A 19548-nucleotide genomic window follows, 5' to 3' on the forward strand; every position below is an offset into this window, starting at 1 on the left:
CACCACCAAAGTTCAACCAGAAAGTGTCCATGGATCTCGAGGAATAGACTAAGCGGCACCGGAGCTGAAAGGGTATGCAGTCTGCGATGAGGCCTGTACAATGATGTCAAGTTTGCCATAAACACATCAAGACGGATTTCGAAATGTGTGACCTACTCGACCGCAGTGTAGGCCCGAGGCAGCGATCAGTGCGGGACAAACGTGATTCAGCGAGCTCGACATAGCATTTGGGGACGACTTGCGGTTGACGGAGGTAAAAGCACCAGAGCTGAGTGGGTGTTCAGTCAGCGACGATCACGTGTCCTGCCTGGTACGGACTGGACTGGATTGGATTGGCGTGACGCCTGCTGGACCGCAGTGTAGGCCGAAGGCGTGGTGATCAAGGGTCCACAGACGCTTGTGGTTGGGATGCTATGCACAGACTTTGTACTCCCTTTCATGCAACGTTTACATCACGGTGTCACCACATTGAAGTGTGTACTCGGACATTTTATAATCAAGACTCAGTCCCAAATGTGTGACCTACTAGTCTGCTGTGTATGCCCGTGGAGTACGTCAACAAGAAGGGAGTACTGCCGGCCTGTTCCGCGGAGGTCGTGATGGTCTGAGGAGGCTGCCAGGTTCGCGGCACTCGGGCTTGGAGCTTGCACCAGCACGTGGTGGGCCCTCTTCGACACACGCGGGTGTCGGCAGGTGTGCGTTGAGGCCTGGGTGCGCAGGGCCTGGCAGGACTTGTACGGGGACCCGGTGTGCAGCAGGCGTACAGGATCGCAGGCAACACCGCTCACGGCGACGGCTTCTGCCAGGGCGGCGCCCCTCACCCTACCACGAGGCCAAGACGTTGGGCATTCCTGAAGGGAACCACACCCAGGGCTACGTGCTTTTTATTCACATCCCTACGCTGGCCTGGCGTACCCCGGGTCAGCCCACTCCGCTGACGCTAACAGGGGGGGACGTAACAAGCAAAATTTCCGGGATCGTCCCCAGTGGCTGGGGTGACATGGTTGGAGTGTAGTGGACAGTGGACGCAAACACCAGCGGTGTATGTCGACATGGATGTGTGTGTGGTCTGCATATTGCAGTCTATCCATCGCATCCACACCACACTTGGCATTGTGTACATTCTCATTCATCGGTCACTTGTCTCCTTCGCACATGTCTGGTCCCCACCTCTTCCCACAATCTGCTATCGTGTGGCTGAGGTGCCATGCCGTTGATGGCTTATGTGCATGGCTGGCCCAGGTTGCCACAGTAAGTTGTGCTGTCGTGTCTGGTGGGTGGGCATGTTGTTTGGGAATGCACACGTCCCAAACTCACATAAAACTCACAACACGGGCATGTTGTATGATTGTGGAGTTGAGGTATGTGATGTGTTCATTTGGTACTTGCCAACGAGCAGCGCATTTCTGTAGGTGCCAGCCTGGAATCGCCGGTTGATGATGGACTGTCGGAAGATGTAGGACTCATGCACTCTGCCTGGGTACCGTCAGCCTGTGGGCAATGGTGGTCTGGATGCGTGGGATGGTTGTCCTTTTGAGCCTGTGGTGGGCAATGACATTCCCTGGTGTTGGGTCTGTGAGGTTGGTGCGTTTTCAGGAGGTCACTGTCTTTGTCTGCGCTGCCTCAGTGTTGGTCCGGGAGGGGGGTGGGGGTTCCGGGGGGTCCTGGGGGTGGTGGCGGAGGGTGTTGTGGCCCTGTTGGGACTCCGAGCTGCATGGTCTGTGGATTCATGGCATCTGTTGTTCTTCAGGTATGGCTGGTCTGGGCTCCCTTTTCTGGTGCCGGTTGTAGTCCGACTTTGCACCAGGTCAGACCAGGTGTTAATTTCCTGCTGCTGACACGCCTTATCGCCGGTTTGTGATCTTATCGCAGATCAGGCTGATCGTTGAGAATGTTGTGGAGTGGTATTGTTGTGGCTTTTTGCTTGGGAAGACCTACACTGCATCTCATTAGCGATAGTTGCCTGAGGTCATCCGTGGCGATGTTTTTTGAGGATGCGATCGCCGGATAAATGGTGATATCGGATGTTAGCACCAGCTTGTGAATGGGGCGATGAATTTATCGCGACTTTGGCTGCGCTAAAGTGCCGATAACTCGGTGATAGATCCTTGAGAATATGCCCCTCAATGTGATCCACTGATTATTTGGGGATGAATTTCAAGATGTCTAGATGGTATCTCCTTGTCGATATTGTAGTTAGGTTTTAGCAAGTAGTGTTTGATACACCGGTCTGTGATCAGTGGCATGAAGAACACAGGTCAAATCCTGGCAACGTTAACACAAACTTTCTTCTTTTTGAGATCCATACACTGAGTGCAATTGTTACTATTTTAAAATTTAATGGTAATTTACAATTACAAATTAGCAAAACTATAGTAAAAAGTACTATATCTAGAACAAATGGTATTTTATTGTATAATAATACACATGTGACATAATGCTACAGTTAAGTACCGTTTTACCACTAACCACTAGTTTTCAATAATGGTAATTATAATTGTGGTAATCAGGTTTCCTAAGGACTTTCTAGGTTCAGTTAACCAACAAGTGCAATGAGGCCTCATGTTCACTGAGGTGTTATATGGCTTTCATAATTAACACATCAATATAAAGGAAATCAAATTTATCTTGCATACTTTTGAGTTTAAAATTTGTAGATTTATAATTGCTTTATTATATAGTTGACTCCAGCACTCTGCGGTAACAAATGGAACAAAATGGAGATCATAAATGCATGTTTTATTGCAAATTGTTACTGCAGCACTTATTGAAAAATGTAATTATCCATGATTTGGAATGATCTTTTGATAGTAACATAGTACAAATTGAACAGAGGAAAATGCCATTTGGAAGAAAGTAAGTTTGAAAGGGAGGGAGATGAAGGAAGAATGAATGAAAGATGAACTACAAATGGGACAGGCATCATAAATAAAATGAATAGAACATGTTTTCAGGATGTTATGTATACACAGAAGTACACCCATCACTAACATAAATAAACTGTAAAATGTCACTCCGACATAATGCTATGACCTCTACCAGCCACTTACATGGAAGATATTTGTAGGCCATATTAACTGTTAACATTTAACAGTTTTTGAGTTTTTCTGAGAACTTCATCGTATTGAAAATCTATGAAAAATACTCAATACTCCTGTTGAACTAAAGCCAGAAAGGTTTGCTTCTTACTTGTGACTAAGCCTCTTGTTTTATAGGGTATCCAGATCTTTGACAGAAGAGTCTCAATTGTGATCCCCACCCCAATCAGAGCAGCAACTTAGGCAGTGATGCCATACATCTGCGTTCGACTTGAGTTTACATTTTTCTGTTTATGGATCTGTTCATTTGGGTACATTATTCATCTACTCAAGTCATCTTCGGGAATGTGTAGCTGGCATGTTACTTCTTACCACTTGCATTTTTACAGATGTGCTTTCCTTTTTGACATAATGTAAATTAAAAGATAGGATTTACAGTCAAATTCCTGTTTTGATTTAGAGTGAGTATTTAAGGAGTTTTTCATGGATACACTTTTTGAGCCTTATTCAGGTCTGTTCCCCAACTACAATTTCCCACAATCCAGATTCATTTTTTTTGTATGTTCTAGGCTTCTTGTCTGGGAACAGGGAGTTTTGTGGTTCAGGGTTGTTTTTTAAAAACCTCATGGTAGACCTCATGTGAGCAACGAAATGTGGTGGTTCAGCCAGTGGCGACGTGGAAAGGTTCTGCAATAGAAGGGAATTGGTAAGACAATGTAAGTTATTATATCTTTTTGATAGTTATTTACCAGTACATATAGCAAGTTAGTTACCAACACATCTAGCATCTTCATACACCAATATTTCTAGTATACACTCTCAAGTGCTAAGGTAAAAGCGGTGTCTGGGTTTCAGACTATGACTAAACAACTAGATATTCGATCAGTGAGAGGGATTCTGTTCCCAATATCCACCAGAAAAAAAATGAAAACAACTTGGCACAGATATTAATCTAGACACCATGGAACCCTCCAGTTCACCTGTTTGAGTTCTAGGAGAAACTGAGGTGGTTGAAGCTTGAGATCTTGATGGATAACGGCTCAACATTTACAACTGACACTTAAGTGTATAATAACACAGCTGATTGGGATCTTTCTTGGCTGCATGGTCAGCTGGTTAGTAGAATTTCAAAGGTGTGCAAATCTCATATCTGTATCAGTCAACAGCACTCACACACACCTCACTTACGCCACATGCTTTCATCTTGTGGGGCATAAAGAACAAGGACAGCATTCCTTTTGATCGTGAGAAGACCAAGGTGAACAGAACAGCAGGAAGTGAAACAAATGTGTCTTGTGCAACTACGATCTTGGTCACAATTACATCAGACATACCCGCAATACTGTATAATGTTGATATGGTTTATTCAAAGATTGTTTATTCCCCAGTGAACTCAAATACCCTAACAACACCTTGTATGCGGTCTTGCCTGTTTTTACAAATGACACCTTTTTTAACTAGTACATATCTCACCTTTTATTCTTGTGCCACTATTTGAAACATCAAACCAATACATTGCCTTGTCTGTTGGATTATGCTTTTGATACTGGTGTGTGAATAAGTCATAATTACTAAAATATATCCTACTTTCTCAAAATACAATCTGTCCAAGTATTGCAAGCTTGTCGACTCATAGGTGCAGTGGAATAATTTAGACTTACTGGACATTTCTTTTTGAATTATGCATGCCCAGCCTCTCCTGTAATCTTTTGGTTACGGATCTCTGTATACCAATAACCAAAAAAACCAGAAAAGATAATAAGGAGAAATATATATATATATATATATATATATATATATATATATATATATATATATATATATATATATATATATATTACCTACTGGCGGTCGCCAGTAGGTAGTTATAGTTAGGACCCTGTTTCCATAGGAAAACCGCAACATTCTATTTGGAATAACTTTGGCGCCGGTCGACGAATCCTCGCGAAATTTTCAAAATAGGTGGGGCGCTACGCTCCACTCCTACCCTGAAAGTCTCGGGGGGGATTCGTCAAGCGGGGGCTGAGCAAAAAGGGGGGTCCCAAAACGCGTTTTTCCCATGCATTTTTCCATAGGACCTTTAGACACAGCTACAGCCCGAACGGCTGAACAGAGTTACTTGAAATTTGGCAGAGAGGTAGTCCTCAGGTCAAGGAAGTGCCTTTTGTAGGTCTGGTGTAAATCTGTTCAGTAGTTCCTGAGAAAATAGCATTTAAATCAATATATATATCTGTGGCAGCTTACGGTGCGCTTACCGTGCGCTTACGGTAAGCTTACCGTACGCGTACGGTGCCGTGCGCGATTCTGATTGGCTGTTAGATCTTAGTAAACATTCGAATCGGTCGAAACCAGGAAGCGGCGGCTGCCATTTTCTCTCTCGCACTCTGAGGGGGGGTTGAAAAAGAAAGGCAAAAAACATGTAAAGGGGCTGTTTAGACAGCTCCTAACCACCTAGCCTTGATGAAGGTGTCCCCAAAGACCCCCCACGGCCAAAAAGTCAATTTTATTTTTTCGGTAATTTCGCCGATTACGCTTACCGTACGCGTACGGTAAAAAATTTAAAAAAAAAAAATTATCCATATTCTCCCCACCCCGTGTGCAAATGGTGCCCGAAGGACACCATTTGTGCATGACATATGTGATAAATAGAAACGAAGCGCATAATATGTCCTCCATGTGCGCACGGTGCGCGAAGCGCATCGTGCGTACATGGTCCATCTAGCGTAACGTGGGCACGCGGTGCGCGTAGCGCACCGCGTGCCCACCGTGCGTGCACGGCACTAACTGCGTAAAGTGGGCGCGCGGTGCGTTGGCGTAAATTAACTTAGCATTTAAAAAACCGTACAAATTCACTGAAAAAACCATAGGTTTCACACACGTTATAGTTAGGAATTAGCATTTAAAAAACCTTGCAAATTCACTGAAAAAACCATAGGTTTCACACATGTTATAGTTAGCTGGACATTTTACTGATAAAAAACCATTGAAATTCCCCCGTTATAGTTAGTGCAGGCAACTATAACTCACGCGAACGCAATCCTCTGCTGATGCTAACTATAACGGGGGAATTTCAATGGTTTTTTATCAGTAAAATGTCCAGCTAACTATAACATGTGTGAAACCTATGGTTTTTTCAGTGAATATATATATATATATCTCCTACTGGTAGGCCCTAACTATAACTTCCTAGTGGTAACTAATTGCAGCTGAACACAGGCACATACTATTTTGTACATTTTGTGAATGCTTTTCCTATGGCAATCTGGAAAGTTTCACGGTGATTCATCAAGCGGGGCCCAAGAAAAAGGGGAGTCCCAAAACAAGTTTTCTCCATGCAATTATCATAGGGATTTTAAACATGACTACAGCCCTAACAACTGAATGGAATTACACCAAATTTGTCAGGAAGCTACATCTTGGTCCAGAAAGCGTGTTTTTTGTGATTTGGTGTAAATCCGTTCAGTACAAATTTGTATGTCTAGAGGAACAAACCATTAGCAAATCAATCGCTGTACTTTTAGAATCCACGTGGCGACAGCAATGCAGTGATTGGGTGTCGCAACCCGAGTAGGCCGTTTCATCTGTCATTTCAGAAATTGGGGAATGGTCCCCGGTTGGGAAAATTATCCTCTGCCTTCTACTACATTTCATGTTAGAGGTAATATGACCCCCTGTGTGTAATAAAGGGGTCTGTTAGGTAAAACTAATAGGCAGGAAAATGCCCAGAAACATTTTTTTCTCATTGTATAAGGATTTGCGAATCCGTTGCCATGCTCAGACTGGGCACCCGTGTAACTTCCCAGTGGATTTGTGAATTTGTCTGAGTAAGGGTATTTTTTTCCCAGCCACACGCACACCCACTAACAGACCCATACAGACACTCAAACACCTACTCACATTCCTACCCACACACTCACGCGCCTACAGGCACTTATACACCTACTCACACACTCACAGACCTACTTAGACACACACAGACCCACTCAAACTCATGCACCAAGTTACACACTCACTCAGGCACTTACGCACCCACTCTCAAACCCACTCAGACACTCTCACACCCACAGACACACCCATTCAGACAATGTCACACTCACACACACCTACTCACAAACCTACTCAAACACTCGTAGACCCACTCATAGACCCACTTAGACACTTACACACCCACTCACACGGCCATTGACACACAGAGTTGGTCATATAGTTGTGAATCGTAAATGTGCTGTTGTGCACAAATGTAGGCTTTTGTTTTGTGGCTTCGTGAATTTGAATAAGTGAATAATTTTTTTTTAAATAATTTTTTTTAATTCTGTGTTTGGGAAAAAAGTGGCTCTTATAAAAGCCTTTGTGTTCATTGTGTGTTGATGATAACTACACATAAAACAGGATGCAGTCTCAAGTTGTTAATGAACACCATGTTGCCTTCCTCTGTGAAATGAACTCCATCACTTCTATATATACCATCTGAAAGAGACACGTTCGAATTACCCCCAGGCGTCAATCACTAAGGTAAGGAATCTGACTGGATCTGGAAAGTTTTCATCAGCAGTACCCCTGCGCGTCGGTAGGTGTCGTCAGGCGGCTTCGCATACGTCGGTGGTGTCGTAGTCGCTGAGATGACGTCGCTGGAGCTACTTAGACGTGCCCACGCCCGCTGACGTCAGTTCTTTCTTTTTCTGCGCCGGCAATCGCAGATCCGGAGAGAGCGGTACCCCCAGTCAATTTTTGACTGAACTTTTTGAGACTTTTTGAGTCTCAAAACCGAGCATCCCTATACACCAGGGGCTTGTCCCCGCATAATGTCGGTGACGGACCCTCACCGCGATTGTCTCTACTGCCTGGAGCGCGACCATGACTCCTCGTCGTGCCCCGACTGCCGGGCCATGGCTCCGAAAACTTTGCGAGAGCGGTCCAGAAAGTTGCTTGAGGCCCGGGAGTCGGCTCCGTGTCGTTCAAGGTCCCGGTCCCGTGGGAGGTCGAGGGACCGGTCGCGGAGCCACCACCATCGTTCGACGAAATCTTCGCTCTCAGGGTCAGGTAAGACAAAGCACAAGAAGTCCAAGAAGCAGCGTCGTTCTTAGCCTTCCCCTAGCCTGTCGCGTGACACAGCTGAGTGGTGCCACCCCCGCGGCTCCGGAGGAGCCTAGACAGTTGCCGACTGCCTACCCGCCTTTCACGGGTCCGTCTGCGACTCCGGCCCAGCTGCAGGAATTCCTGTCTGCTATGGCCCGTATATTTGGCCCATCGGGCCCCGCCGGCGCGCCTTCAGGCCCCACGGGCCCGACCGGGGGTCCTCGCCATCCTTTGTAACCGGCTCCGGCCCGATGTCGTCGATGGCCCTGGCCTCAGTGCCACGAGATCCCCGTGGAAACATGCCTGGATCACAGCCGATGCCGGTTGGCCTCATACAACCTCCACCGGCATCGGCGCCAACGGCGCTGGCCAGCTACCCAGCTGACACCGTACCCGGCTTCCTTCCTGACGTGGACACGGTGCGGGAAGGGTGTCGACCGACGCCGATTCCGACGCCCGATGGGGAATTCCTATCCCTTTATCCACCCACCTCCTTTCCCACCTGCTCCGCAGGTTACGGAGGACGGGGAGGACTGGGAGGGGTCTGAGGACCCTCTCACAGCTCAATGCGAGTTAGAGCCGGACTGAGAAGAGGATTTGGAGGATGTAGGTGGACTGGATTTTTCCAGAGAACCTGGCATACTGTCTTCTTCTACCGTGGCTACGGAGGAATGTGGTACTTATTCAGAGCTGTTGCATAAGGTGGCCGAGGCTCTCCACCTTGAGCTCCCTACAGTGGCCGTCAGGACTAATTTCCTGACAGAAGTGCTTTGGGCAGTGTCTTCTTCTGCGGAGACGCTGCTGCCTTTCACTGACACAATTTCGGATGTTCTTTTGAGCACCTGGTCCAGGCCCAACACAGGGGCTCCTGTGGATAGAAACGTGGCCGACGCCCTGCCCCGGACGACTCAATTTTCCTCTCCCAACAACTTACCCCTGAGAGCTTGGTTGTCCAAGCCTCTGCGTCCCCCAGCGCATTCCCTTCTGCACCTCCGGACAGGAAATCCAAGAAACTGGAGAACTTTGGGAAGAAGATATTCTCTTCTGCCAGTTCAGGGTTGTGGTCTGTGAACACTGCATGCCTCTTGGGCCGTTATTCTCACTCTGAGGCAGCACCTGCGCCACCGTATCCCACACAGTGTCCAGAGGAGGCCCAGACGGTGCTCTCTCAAGCTATTGCAGAAGGGAGAGACGCAGCCAAGTTCACTATTTGTTGTGGCCATGCCACTGCCGACTCGCTGGGCAGAGCGATTTCCACGACAGTGGCGCTATGCCATCACTGTTGTGGAAATCGCTACACGCACTCCTTTGACTTCTGCTTTTCGCTCCTTTCGTGGCCAAGGAAGGGGCGCTCCAGCACGTTCGTTTACGAGCCACAGGCCTGGGCAGCAACAGTCTCAGCACAGGCGCGGATTTGGGACCCACCAAGGTGGGTCACAGGTCCAGCGGGCGAGTCAGTCCTCCACCACCCCTGCCGCCACTGCCTCAAAACCTTCCTAGTCCAGTGTTTCAGGCCCACCAAACACCAGTGGGTGACAGGATTCACCATCACCTCCCCAACTGGCGCACCATCACTTCGTACAGGTGAGTTTTACAGATAGTCACGAAGGGGAGGGAGTAGTCCCTTCGGACTACCCCTCCAGCCATGCCACCTCAGTACCACCGCATGTTGGGGGATCACTTGGTACTTCTACAGCAGGAAGTTGCGGCCCTCTTGGCCAAAGGGGGCCATCGAGCGCTTTCCGACGCCAGAAGTAGGTCGTGGTTGTTACTCCCACTACTTCTTGGTTCCAAAGAAGGACAAGGGCCTGCGTCCTATTTTAGACCTTTGGAACGTCAATCGCTTCCTCCGGGAGAAGTTCAAGATACTCACACTTGCTCAGGTCTTGTCTGCCCTAGACCCGCAAGACTGGATGTTAGCGTGGACTTGCAGGATGCCTTTTTTCATATCCCGTCCTGCCGGCTCACCGGCGCTTCCTGCGGTTCACGGTAGGACACGAGCACTTTCAGTTCACCGTGCTCCCTTTTGGCCTTACCAGCGCCCCTCGGGTGTACACGAAAGTGATGGCGGTGGTCACAGCTCATCTTTGCAGATCAGTGCTTTCAGTCTTCCCCTATCTCGATGACTGGTTGTTGAAGGCGGGCTCGCCCCAGGCAGTTGTCTCCCACCTTCAGACAACGGCCAGCCTCCTGCACTTGCTGGGGTTCTCCATCAATGTGCAGAAGTCGCACCTGATTCTCTCTCACAAGCTCCTCTTTATCGGAGCGGTTCTGGACACGGCGCAGTTTCGGGTTTATCCTCCCGTACAGCGAGTCCGGGACATTCAGGCTACGATTCCGATCTTTCGGCCCTTGACCTGGGTTTCGGTCAGGATGATCTTGAGGCTGCTGGGCCTCACAGCCACCTGCATCATGCTGACCAATCATGCCAGGTGGCATATGCGGGCTCTCCAGTGGGACCTGAAGTTCCAGTGGGACCTGAAGTTTCAGTGGGCGCAGCATCAAGGGGACCTGTCCGAGTATGTCCAGATCTCGGAGGGCACTGCACAGCCGTTGCAGTGGTGGCTGACGAACCAGCATTGGGTCAGCAGCAGATCACTCTCCCTTCCCCAACCGGAGCACAAAGTGGTGACGGATGCATCACTCCTGGGGTTGGGTGGCCACATGGGAGAGGCGGAGATCAGAGGCCTCTGGTCTCCGGCGGAGTCCAGGCTCCAAATCAACCTTCTGGAGCTCCGGGCAATCCTACTTGCACTAAAGGCATTCCTTCCCTCTGTGAACATCTGCACTACTCTCCCCTTGACAGACGACACCACCGCCGTGTGGTACTGCAACAAGCAAGGCGGGGTGGGGTTGTGGACCCTATATCAGGAGGCTCTGCGTCTCTGGACAAAGCTGGAATGTCAAGGCATTTCCTTGGTGGTTCAACACCTGGCAGGTTCTTTGAACGCCAGGGCGGACGAACTCAGCCACAGGTGCATGATGGATCACGAATGGTGTCTTCACTCGGAGGTGGGGGAAGGTCCCTTTCAACAGTGGGGAGAGCCTTGGTTAGATCTATTTGCCACCGAAGAGAATGCGCAATGTCAGCAGTTCTGCACATTGGAATTTCCAGGTCGGCACTTGCTCGGCGACGCTTTTAGTCATGAGTGGAGTTGCGGTCTATTGTACGCCTTTCCGCCTATACCACTTCTACCCAGAGTGCTGAAGAAGATCAGGCGCGATCAGGCCCAAGTCATTCTTGTGGCCCCGGACTGGACTCAAAGTGTTTGGTATCCCGAGCTACTCAGAAGATCCTCCTGAAGAGGCAGTCGGATCGGGGATCCACGCTCATACTGTCACAGCAGCAGGGGACGGTCCTCCACCGAACCTGTCCAGCCTCCACCTCCATGCGTGGAGATTGAGCGGCGACAGTTGATTCCATTTGACTTGCCTCCTGAAGTCTGTGATATCATTCTGGCAGCCAGGCGTCCCTCCACTAAATCGGTATACGCCTGCAGGTGGAACAAATTTGTGGCATGGTGCACAGCAAAGGCTGTGGATCTCCTTTCTGCCCCTCTATCAGAGGTCCTTTTGTTCCTTCTTTCTTTGGCCCGGCAGGGCTCTGCTCTAGGTACTATCAAGGGCTATCTTTCTGCAATTTCGGCTCTTCTCAGGCTCCATGATCAGCCCTCTCTTTTCAAGTCTCCTATCGTAAATAGATTTCTCAAAGGCATTACTCACCTTTTCCCTCCTATTCCGTTTGTGATGCTACAGTGGGACTTGAATCTGGTTCTTACTTATTTGATGTGCGCTCCTTTTGAGCTGCTTCACAACTGTCCTCTTCGTTTACTAACTTTCAAGACTGCTTTCCTGGTTGCCATCACCTCCGGTAGGTGCGTGAGTGAGCTCTAGGCTCTTTCCTGTAAACCTCCTTTTCTGTCGGTTCATCCGGACAAGGTTGTGCTTCACTCTCGTCCTTCCTTCTTGCCAAAGATCGTTACTCCCTTCCACATAGGGCAAACTATCACCTTGCCCACTTTCTTTCCGCCTCCACACCCTTCCAGAGAGGAAGAGAGGCTCCACCGTCTGGACTCGAAACGTGCGCTCTCATTCTACCTGAATCGCACACAACAGTTCCGGGTGAATGACCAGCTCTTTGTTGGCTACGTAGGCGCCAAGAAAGGCCGGGCTGTACACAAGAGGACTATCTCCCACTAGGTCGTCTTGTGTATCAAAGCCTGTTATTCTCTGGCTAGAAAGGAACCTCCAGTGGGGTTGCGCGCCCATTCTACCAGGGCGACAGCAGCTACTACTGCTTTGGGACGTGGTGTCCCCCTGCAAGACATCTGACATACAGCCATGTGGGCTTCGCTGCACACTTTTACAAAGCATTACTGCCTGGACAGCCAAGTCCGGAGAGACGGCTTCTTTGGCCGTTCTGTTCTCCGTGACTTTCTGGTGTGTTCTTGGTTCGCAGACCCACCACCGGGATTGGTATTGCTGGGGTATCTGTTCTAAGGTAAGGAATCTATCACTAACGTGTCTCTTTCAGATGAACAAGTTACACACAGCTGTCTCTTACCTTCGGTAACAATATATTAGTTAGTGCTAGATTCCTTACCGCCCCACCCATCCTCCCCGTTCTTCGAACTGATTTCTAGGGTTAAGGTCATTCCTTTCAGGGCCCTAGTTTCAATGCACTAGTGGTCAGTATCTTGCATGGCTCTGAGTTCCTGGCACGGAAAGTCATGTACAGAACTGATGTCAGCGTGCGTGGGCATGTCTAAGTAGCTCCAGCGACGTCATCTCTGCGACTACAACGCCACAGACATACGCGGAGCCGCACGACGAGGCCTACCGATGCGCAGGGGTACTGCTGACGAAAACTTTCCGGATCCAGTCATTAGTTAGTGATAGAATTACCCCCAGGTGTCAAAGGTAAGGAATCTGTCTCTTACCTTCAGTAACGATATAACTGTAAGTACCTTGTTCGTCCATGTCAAAGCGTAATTCATTGAGATATATAGAGCCCATGTTAGTTTCTGCATTCCTCAGAGACCATGTTTTAGTGACATGTTTCCTGGATCTTTCTATAGACAGAAATTGTTTGACCACTTCCATTTACGGATTTGGCAAATGTTAGAGAACACCAAGGCAGTGTGAGTGGAAAGTGCCATTAATTGCCCGAAGGGATCTTTTATTAGGATTTCCAGTCCTACCCCAGTAAGTGTGCATTGTCATAGCAATGACCTAGGCACAATCATGAGATCTGGATGTTAGCAATCTGCAATGCTTTCAACCAAAGGAAGCAATTGATGCAATTTTAACCCTCTCAGGCCAACCTAAGAAATGTCTGGCATTGACAGGGACTTTGGTTTGCCTAATGTAGTCTTTCTAGTACACTCTCCGGCCCAAAGCACAAAGCTATGACCCACTATCCACACACTAATAACTTTTAAGGCAAGGAGGAGTAGCACACAGGAGAAGGCTGCAGATGAATGAGACAGTTTTCCAAATGAAAACAGCTGAAATGGAGGACAGCACCTAATTCAATAAAGAACACATTTTATTGGATGATGTAAATAACAGTATGTACATATACTTTTTAAAAGTACAGAGAGTTATGAACAGGCACGGCTGGTGCTAGTAAGAGCAGTGGGATGGGGCAGGGGTGGGGCGGGGGAAGTCGACACGACGGAATAGGAAAAAAAAAATAACCAAATAAATAAAATCACTTATGGCGATGCGGCGAGTGCAAGGTAAGTGTTACTGAATGTCTAAAGAAAACCACACACACTCCGATATGCAATAGTCCTCTGTGAGTGTATCAAATTACTGACACAACCAAGTCACCCATCCAGACAAGTAGCCTGTTAAACTTGTCTCAGGTCTGCTAGTGCAGAGCCTATAAGTGCAGTTTTACTGCCAGGTTGACCTGGCATTTAAAACCCCTTGCCAAGCCACCCCTAAAGTAAGCCATGGGGCAGGGTGGTATGTGCTTAGACGATAAGACATGTAGTTTCACAGGGAGTGGCGCTGTTTTGTTTAATACCTGTGGAATGGAATTACATTGAATTATGTAGGCATTTAGTTGTTTGAGCACAAGTAGATATCTTAGGTATGTAATTTAACATGTATACTGGATTTTATTTTCAAAGAGAAGAATTAACGATGGCTAGGAAGGAACAGAGGAGGAAAAACCAAAAGAACCAAACAAAACAGTTACTACCTCAAAAAACTGAGAACAAAAAAGGAGATGATTGACAAAACATAGTGGGGGGAAAACAACTGCATGTAAGCAAACTAAGGAGTTTCTTAACCCCTTCTGTGCCACGCCCTTTCCCCCTCTTGTGCCGGGCGTTTCATTAGTGGGCGGGTTTCATGACGAGATAGTCTCGTCATGGAGCACGGTCGCGCTGTGCCCATGACGAGACTATCTCGTCATGGGCACAGAAGAGGTTAAAACACTCTTACCGATTTGTTGATAAAACTTTTTATTGACATTATCCACATTTCTCATTTTTCTAAATACTAAGTGATGAGCTGTTTTTTCAGAACATTTTCCACTTTGATTTCCTTTTCCCTTGTTGTAAGAGGTGCAAAGAAATAATAAGATAAAATCTTTAGAAGTAGGGTAATACAGAATTTGGTAAGAAATATTAAGCAGTATAACAGTAAACAGCAGCACTATAGCCAATAGCACACATAGAAAGTGTAGTAGATAAATACTTTATGCTTTAGTATCAAGATAAAGCATTTGCGCTAAATAGAATGAGAACACTGGATAAAACAGTGTTGTGTATGAAGAAAAAAAGCCTAACAAAGGATTATTAATATAAGTAATTTTTGCCAAATTTTCGAAGGAGAATGGAAACGTACATCTCTTGTAAGTAACTTTCTTCATTAAAGGAAGCCTCAGTACTAGAACACATTATTGAATGCAGTTGAAACAAATGGACGATTCTATGAGGTTAAAGATTGTAGTTTTATTGCAAAAGAGATGGTTTGTAGAAATGCAGAAGAGGAGATTGCATGAATATAAACCTTTCAACGTTCTACAGCTCCCCTGTATCACTTCAGCTAAGTGAAGAAACTGACTAATTTACAAAGACACTCTTTGGCCTGTCTATCCAAGAAAGTGTGCATAAGCACATTTAACAATTTTCGAATGTTGGCTGTTCATCATTCAAAGAAGCAAAATTTAGTTAGAAGGCTTTACTAAGTAAAAACTCCTGCACTGTGTTTAGGAGAATTAAACAAAGCGCTTTTGTATGGTACAGCATCAGAACTGAATATCATCGCAAACATTTTGAACCTCTGTTTCTTTGGCCCTGAAGTAGAGTCTGATGAAAATAAGCAGTTGATATGTGCAGGTGTAGAGGAACAGAACTCAGACATTATTTCTTGTGCAAACTTATCAGTATTAAAGGTAAGGTGGGTAATACTTTGTTTATTGTACATTTGATTAAAACCATTACAACCCATCATTATTATAGTTTCCTGTTTCAAGACTGCGATAATACTGTGGTGAACCATAAGTAAAAACTGCTTTTTGTTATGTCTATTAAAATAATAAGGCTAAAACTATTAAAATGTGGATAGAATATAAGATTGGCCTAAGCACTGGCTCGATACTCTTCTGCCAATAAAAACTTTGCGGGGTTGGCCCTCTACATAGGTTGGGCTAACTTGTATTCCCATTCAATCCAGTTAGTTATTGAAGCCCTTGGTGCACCTGGGTCACAAGCGATAATCCACCAAATAAAAGTATGCTTACTTATTCTAGCCCAAGAGATGATTACCACATGTACTACAAAGAGAGCAAACTGTAGTGTAGAGAGAAAAGAAAAAAAGAAATCCCAATAATGCCCTAGAAACAGTACGTAAAATTGGATGCTTGAGGAACAAAAAGTTTCAGAGTGACATCTAAGCCGTAATAATTTAATTCTTAAACTTTAACCGTTGACTCTTCAAGTTTTAAAGTTTGTAGCAGTAAAGTTTTGAAGTTTGATGAGGACCCAGTTGCCGACTAGTCCCTTGTTACCATCCGGTTACTTTGGCTCCTAGGGTACAAAGATTACGCTGGAACCTTCTCAATGAGGATTTTAGAGCTAGGTTCTGCTCTACAACCAGGCCAATTTGAGTTTGTATTCATTCTTTCACTTTATTAAGGTGAGCTTCTACAGCTTCAAGGTATTTTACCAACCGGCAGCTCAGTTGGACTTCATCGCCAGAGAAGCATGCTAGGACTGCTTGCCTGCATGACCTTATACTGTTTTTATTAAACAGCGGTCTCAAAAGGGGCAGGCGTTCTTGTAATAGTTCTTTGCAGATGGTGATAAGGTGTACAATATTTTCTTCGCCATTGCCACTAAGGCGGCACTTTGCAAATCATTTGGCCCTTTGGCTGCGTCCCCCAACACCAGCAGAGGGCAACAACCCTAGGTGAAATTTAAAAACTTTTCAGACCAACTTGACAAAAAAGAAGTTTGGGGCCCAAGTTTGGTGTAAGATTGTATAGTAAACCAGCCATGTGCACGCTCAGCCAGAAAAGCTTTGTCCTGCAAGAGTGATTCTTTCCTGACGATGTTATTTACTGCTTTTTTAAAGCCCGCCTGAGGCCCTGTGAGATCCCATAGTTGACGCAGCTACAACCATTTGATTGCGTCCTCCAGGTAGAGCCTTGCGGGGCAGTTTCCACAGTAAAGCGTTGAGTGTTTTCGCTTCTCCCCTGCTTATTTTGTTCCAGCTTTTTAGGTATACTCCTTTGCGTGCCAGCTCTTCCTTTGGAAGCCCGAATTCAAGCCTCATCTGCGCAGGTGATGTGTACCCCGGCAAGCCAAAGATCATGCGCAGTGCTCTTGCTACCATACCATCTACCGTTTCAGCGTCCTTCCCTCTCATTGCTTCACTCCTGTAAGTGATAAAGGTGATTCAGGAAAAATTGATCCCATCTATTATGGGGAGGAGGCTTGAGCCAGTGATCTTATTTTTTAGGTTTCTTAGAGAGACCGCTGTCATTAATCATCTCTTTTTTATGACCTCGCATTGTGGCTTGAAATTGCCCTTGGAATCTAAAATGACCCCCAAGTATCTATATTGATCTATATTGATTTACAACATCCAGCGTTCTTGAGTCCAGGAACCAATTATATTAGTTATTTTCATTTTGCGAGAGCTGATGCACATAACTTTGGATTTTTCTTGGTTGATACTGAGCTTGTTTTGTTATAGAGTATCGCGATGTGATAGGCCTACAGCGGCTGCTGGATATCTGGGTCCGGTTGATGAGCACCAGATCGTCCGCGTAGAATAAATTGGACAGCTGGCTGTCCTCTAACTTGGGTGCGTGCAAATTGCTTTCGTTCAGCAAGGTTGACAGTTCAGCCATGAAAAGATTAAATAGTGTTGGTGCAAGCACGCATCCTTGTTTTACCCCTGTTCTTGTAGTGATATTCCTGGATAGAAATTCTCCTGCCCCTAGTTTGACCTGGACCCAGGTATCACTATGCAAGAGAATGAATTGGTTTAACAGTAGCGGAGAGATGTTCAACCTTTTTAATTTTTGCCATAGGACATTTCTGTTGACCTGATCGAAAGCAGAGCTATAGTCAATATAGCACAGATATAGCGGTTGTTTTGCTACGAGTGCAGAGTCAATCAAAAGAGATGGGGACGACCACTAACATACTAGCCCTATGTTTTTACAAAAGCCGGTTTGATTATATGGGATTGCTGTGATATCTGTCGCCCACGATGTTAGCTCCTGGAGTAAGAGGCCCACATAGTATTTGGCCTCATTATCGAGTAGGGCTACGAGCCGATAATTTCTTGGGTCGTTCCTGTCTCCTTTTTTGAAGACTGGGGAGATAATTGGTCCCCTCCAGGATGATGGGATTTTTGATGATTGCAGAATTTTTTCAAACATTGGTCTGAAGACGACAGCCCAGTATTCCGGCTCTTGTTTAAACAAAATTGGGGGGATACCATTTGGATCTGGTGCACCCTTGCGTATCCCCTTTGAGATTCTTTTACAGATCTGTGCATTCGTGATTGGGAATTCCTGAATTTGCACTAGAGCTTCTTTGAGTTGAGGTGGCCGGGCACTTTGTTTGTAAATCTTGTCGATTCACTCACTACAAACGCCAAATTTGAAATGTAGATTTGTGCTCAAAAACTGAACAAGAAAACAGAGATAAGTGGATGGAATTTGTTTTGCATTTGTTTGTGGAGGAACAGTTCGATTTGTCAACACAGCAGATTATATGTAAATATTGCTATGACAAATTGGAGGACAACAAAATGCTAGCAAAAGCAATACATAAGTTAGAGTTGGTTCAAATTCCACAGGAACTTCGTCTTCTAAATGTTTATGAAACAATCCTGATACAAATTATTGCTGGAAATGGGTGTATATTTTGTATGGAACCAAAGACTGGAAGACTACCACTGACTAAAATCTAAAGATAAGTACACAACTCTACCATTAAGGTCTTTTGTAGCTCAAACGTACTATTGAAACTGTGGGTGTAGAGAGAGATGGAGCTCAACCACTTATTATTGTAGTGAATAGTGTGCCCACAAAAACAAATACATTTGGCAAGAACGAGTGGATATAAATAAGGTGAAGAATGCTACATACAAATTCAAAGAAAATATTGTGCATTGCAAAGATGTAGATGTTCTCACAGATGGAAGTTGCATGGAGGATGAAATCTTACCTTTAAAGTGGACCGTTTGAAAAAGTGAATAGAACTAATTTTGAAAAAAATCTGAGCACAACACTATCGATCCACTGCATTCAAAAGAAGTTACGGGATATGCCATTGAACTATACCAGATAAAACAAGCTAAGGGAGCTCCAATGAATGTCTGGGAGAAATGTTTAGAGGCTCGCTGTTTTCCACAACTATTTCCAACTGGAGTAGGCAGACTGTATGATGACTGCCCAGTGCAAATATCAGCTGCTGAATATAGATCGACCAGATTATAATCTGAGGACCATAGATTTCATCAAAGTATTCCATATATATTGCATTTGTTATTTGAGAGTGATGTGTCTGGACTATCGTACGCTGTTGACCATATTCTTAAGACAGGAGTCAATCTACAAAGTATGTTCAGAGCCGGGACAGCTAGTGAGTGATACCGTTTTGTTGCCATGAGGGTCGGCGGTCTAGTCCTCATCCAGGCCTCTTATTTAATGAGCCTGGGGACAAAGACGCGCCATCTACCAGACTGACTGAGAGAGTAGTAGATCGAAAATCACCACAAAGAGCAAAGCAATTTGAAATTAGATAAAATGATTTTTTTTAAATACATTGTGGTTTTGCACAGGATAGTTTAATTTTGGGACACTGTGCGGCATCACTTATGAATTTGTTTTGCATACTTGGAAGATGGCCGGGAAGTGAGAGCCAGGACTGTTGGTGAGTGATGCCATTTTATTGAC

At 45.9% G+C, this 19548-nt stretch overlaps 1 protein-coding gene across 1 annotated transcript in view; it reads right to left on the reverse strand.

Annotated features, from left to right (window-relative positions):
• Positions 1-2718: 2718 nt before the first annotated feature.
• Positions 2719-19548, reverse strand: part of NTAN1 (N-terminal asparagine amidase) — a 297100-nt gene continuing 280270 nt past the window's right edge. The window contains exon 10 of the mRNA XM_085632065.1: positions 2719-3725. Within this exon, the coding sequence (XP_085488191.1) occupies positions 3546-3725 (180 nt within the window). The 3' untranslated portion in view covers positions 2719-3545. The remainder of the gene's footprint in view (positions 3726-19548) is intronic.

This window comes from Triturus cristatus, chromosome 10 (assembly GCF_964204655.1).
Source record: "Triturus cristatus chromosome 10, aTriCri1.1, whole genome shotgun sequence".
In the NCBI taxonomy this organism is placed as follows: domain Eukaryota; kingdom Metazoa; phylum Chordata; class Amphibia; order Caudata; family Salamandridae; genus Triturus; species Triturus cristatus.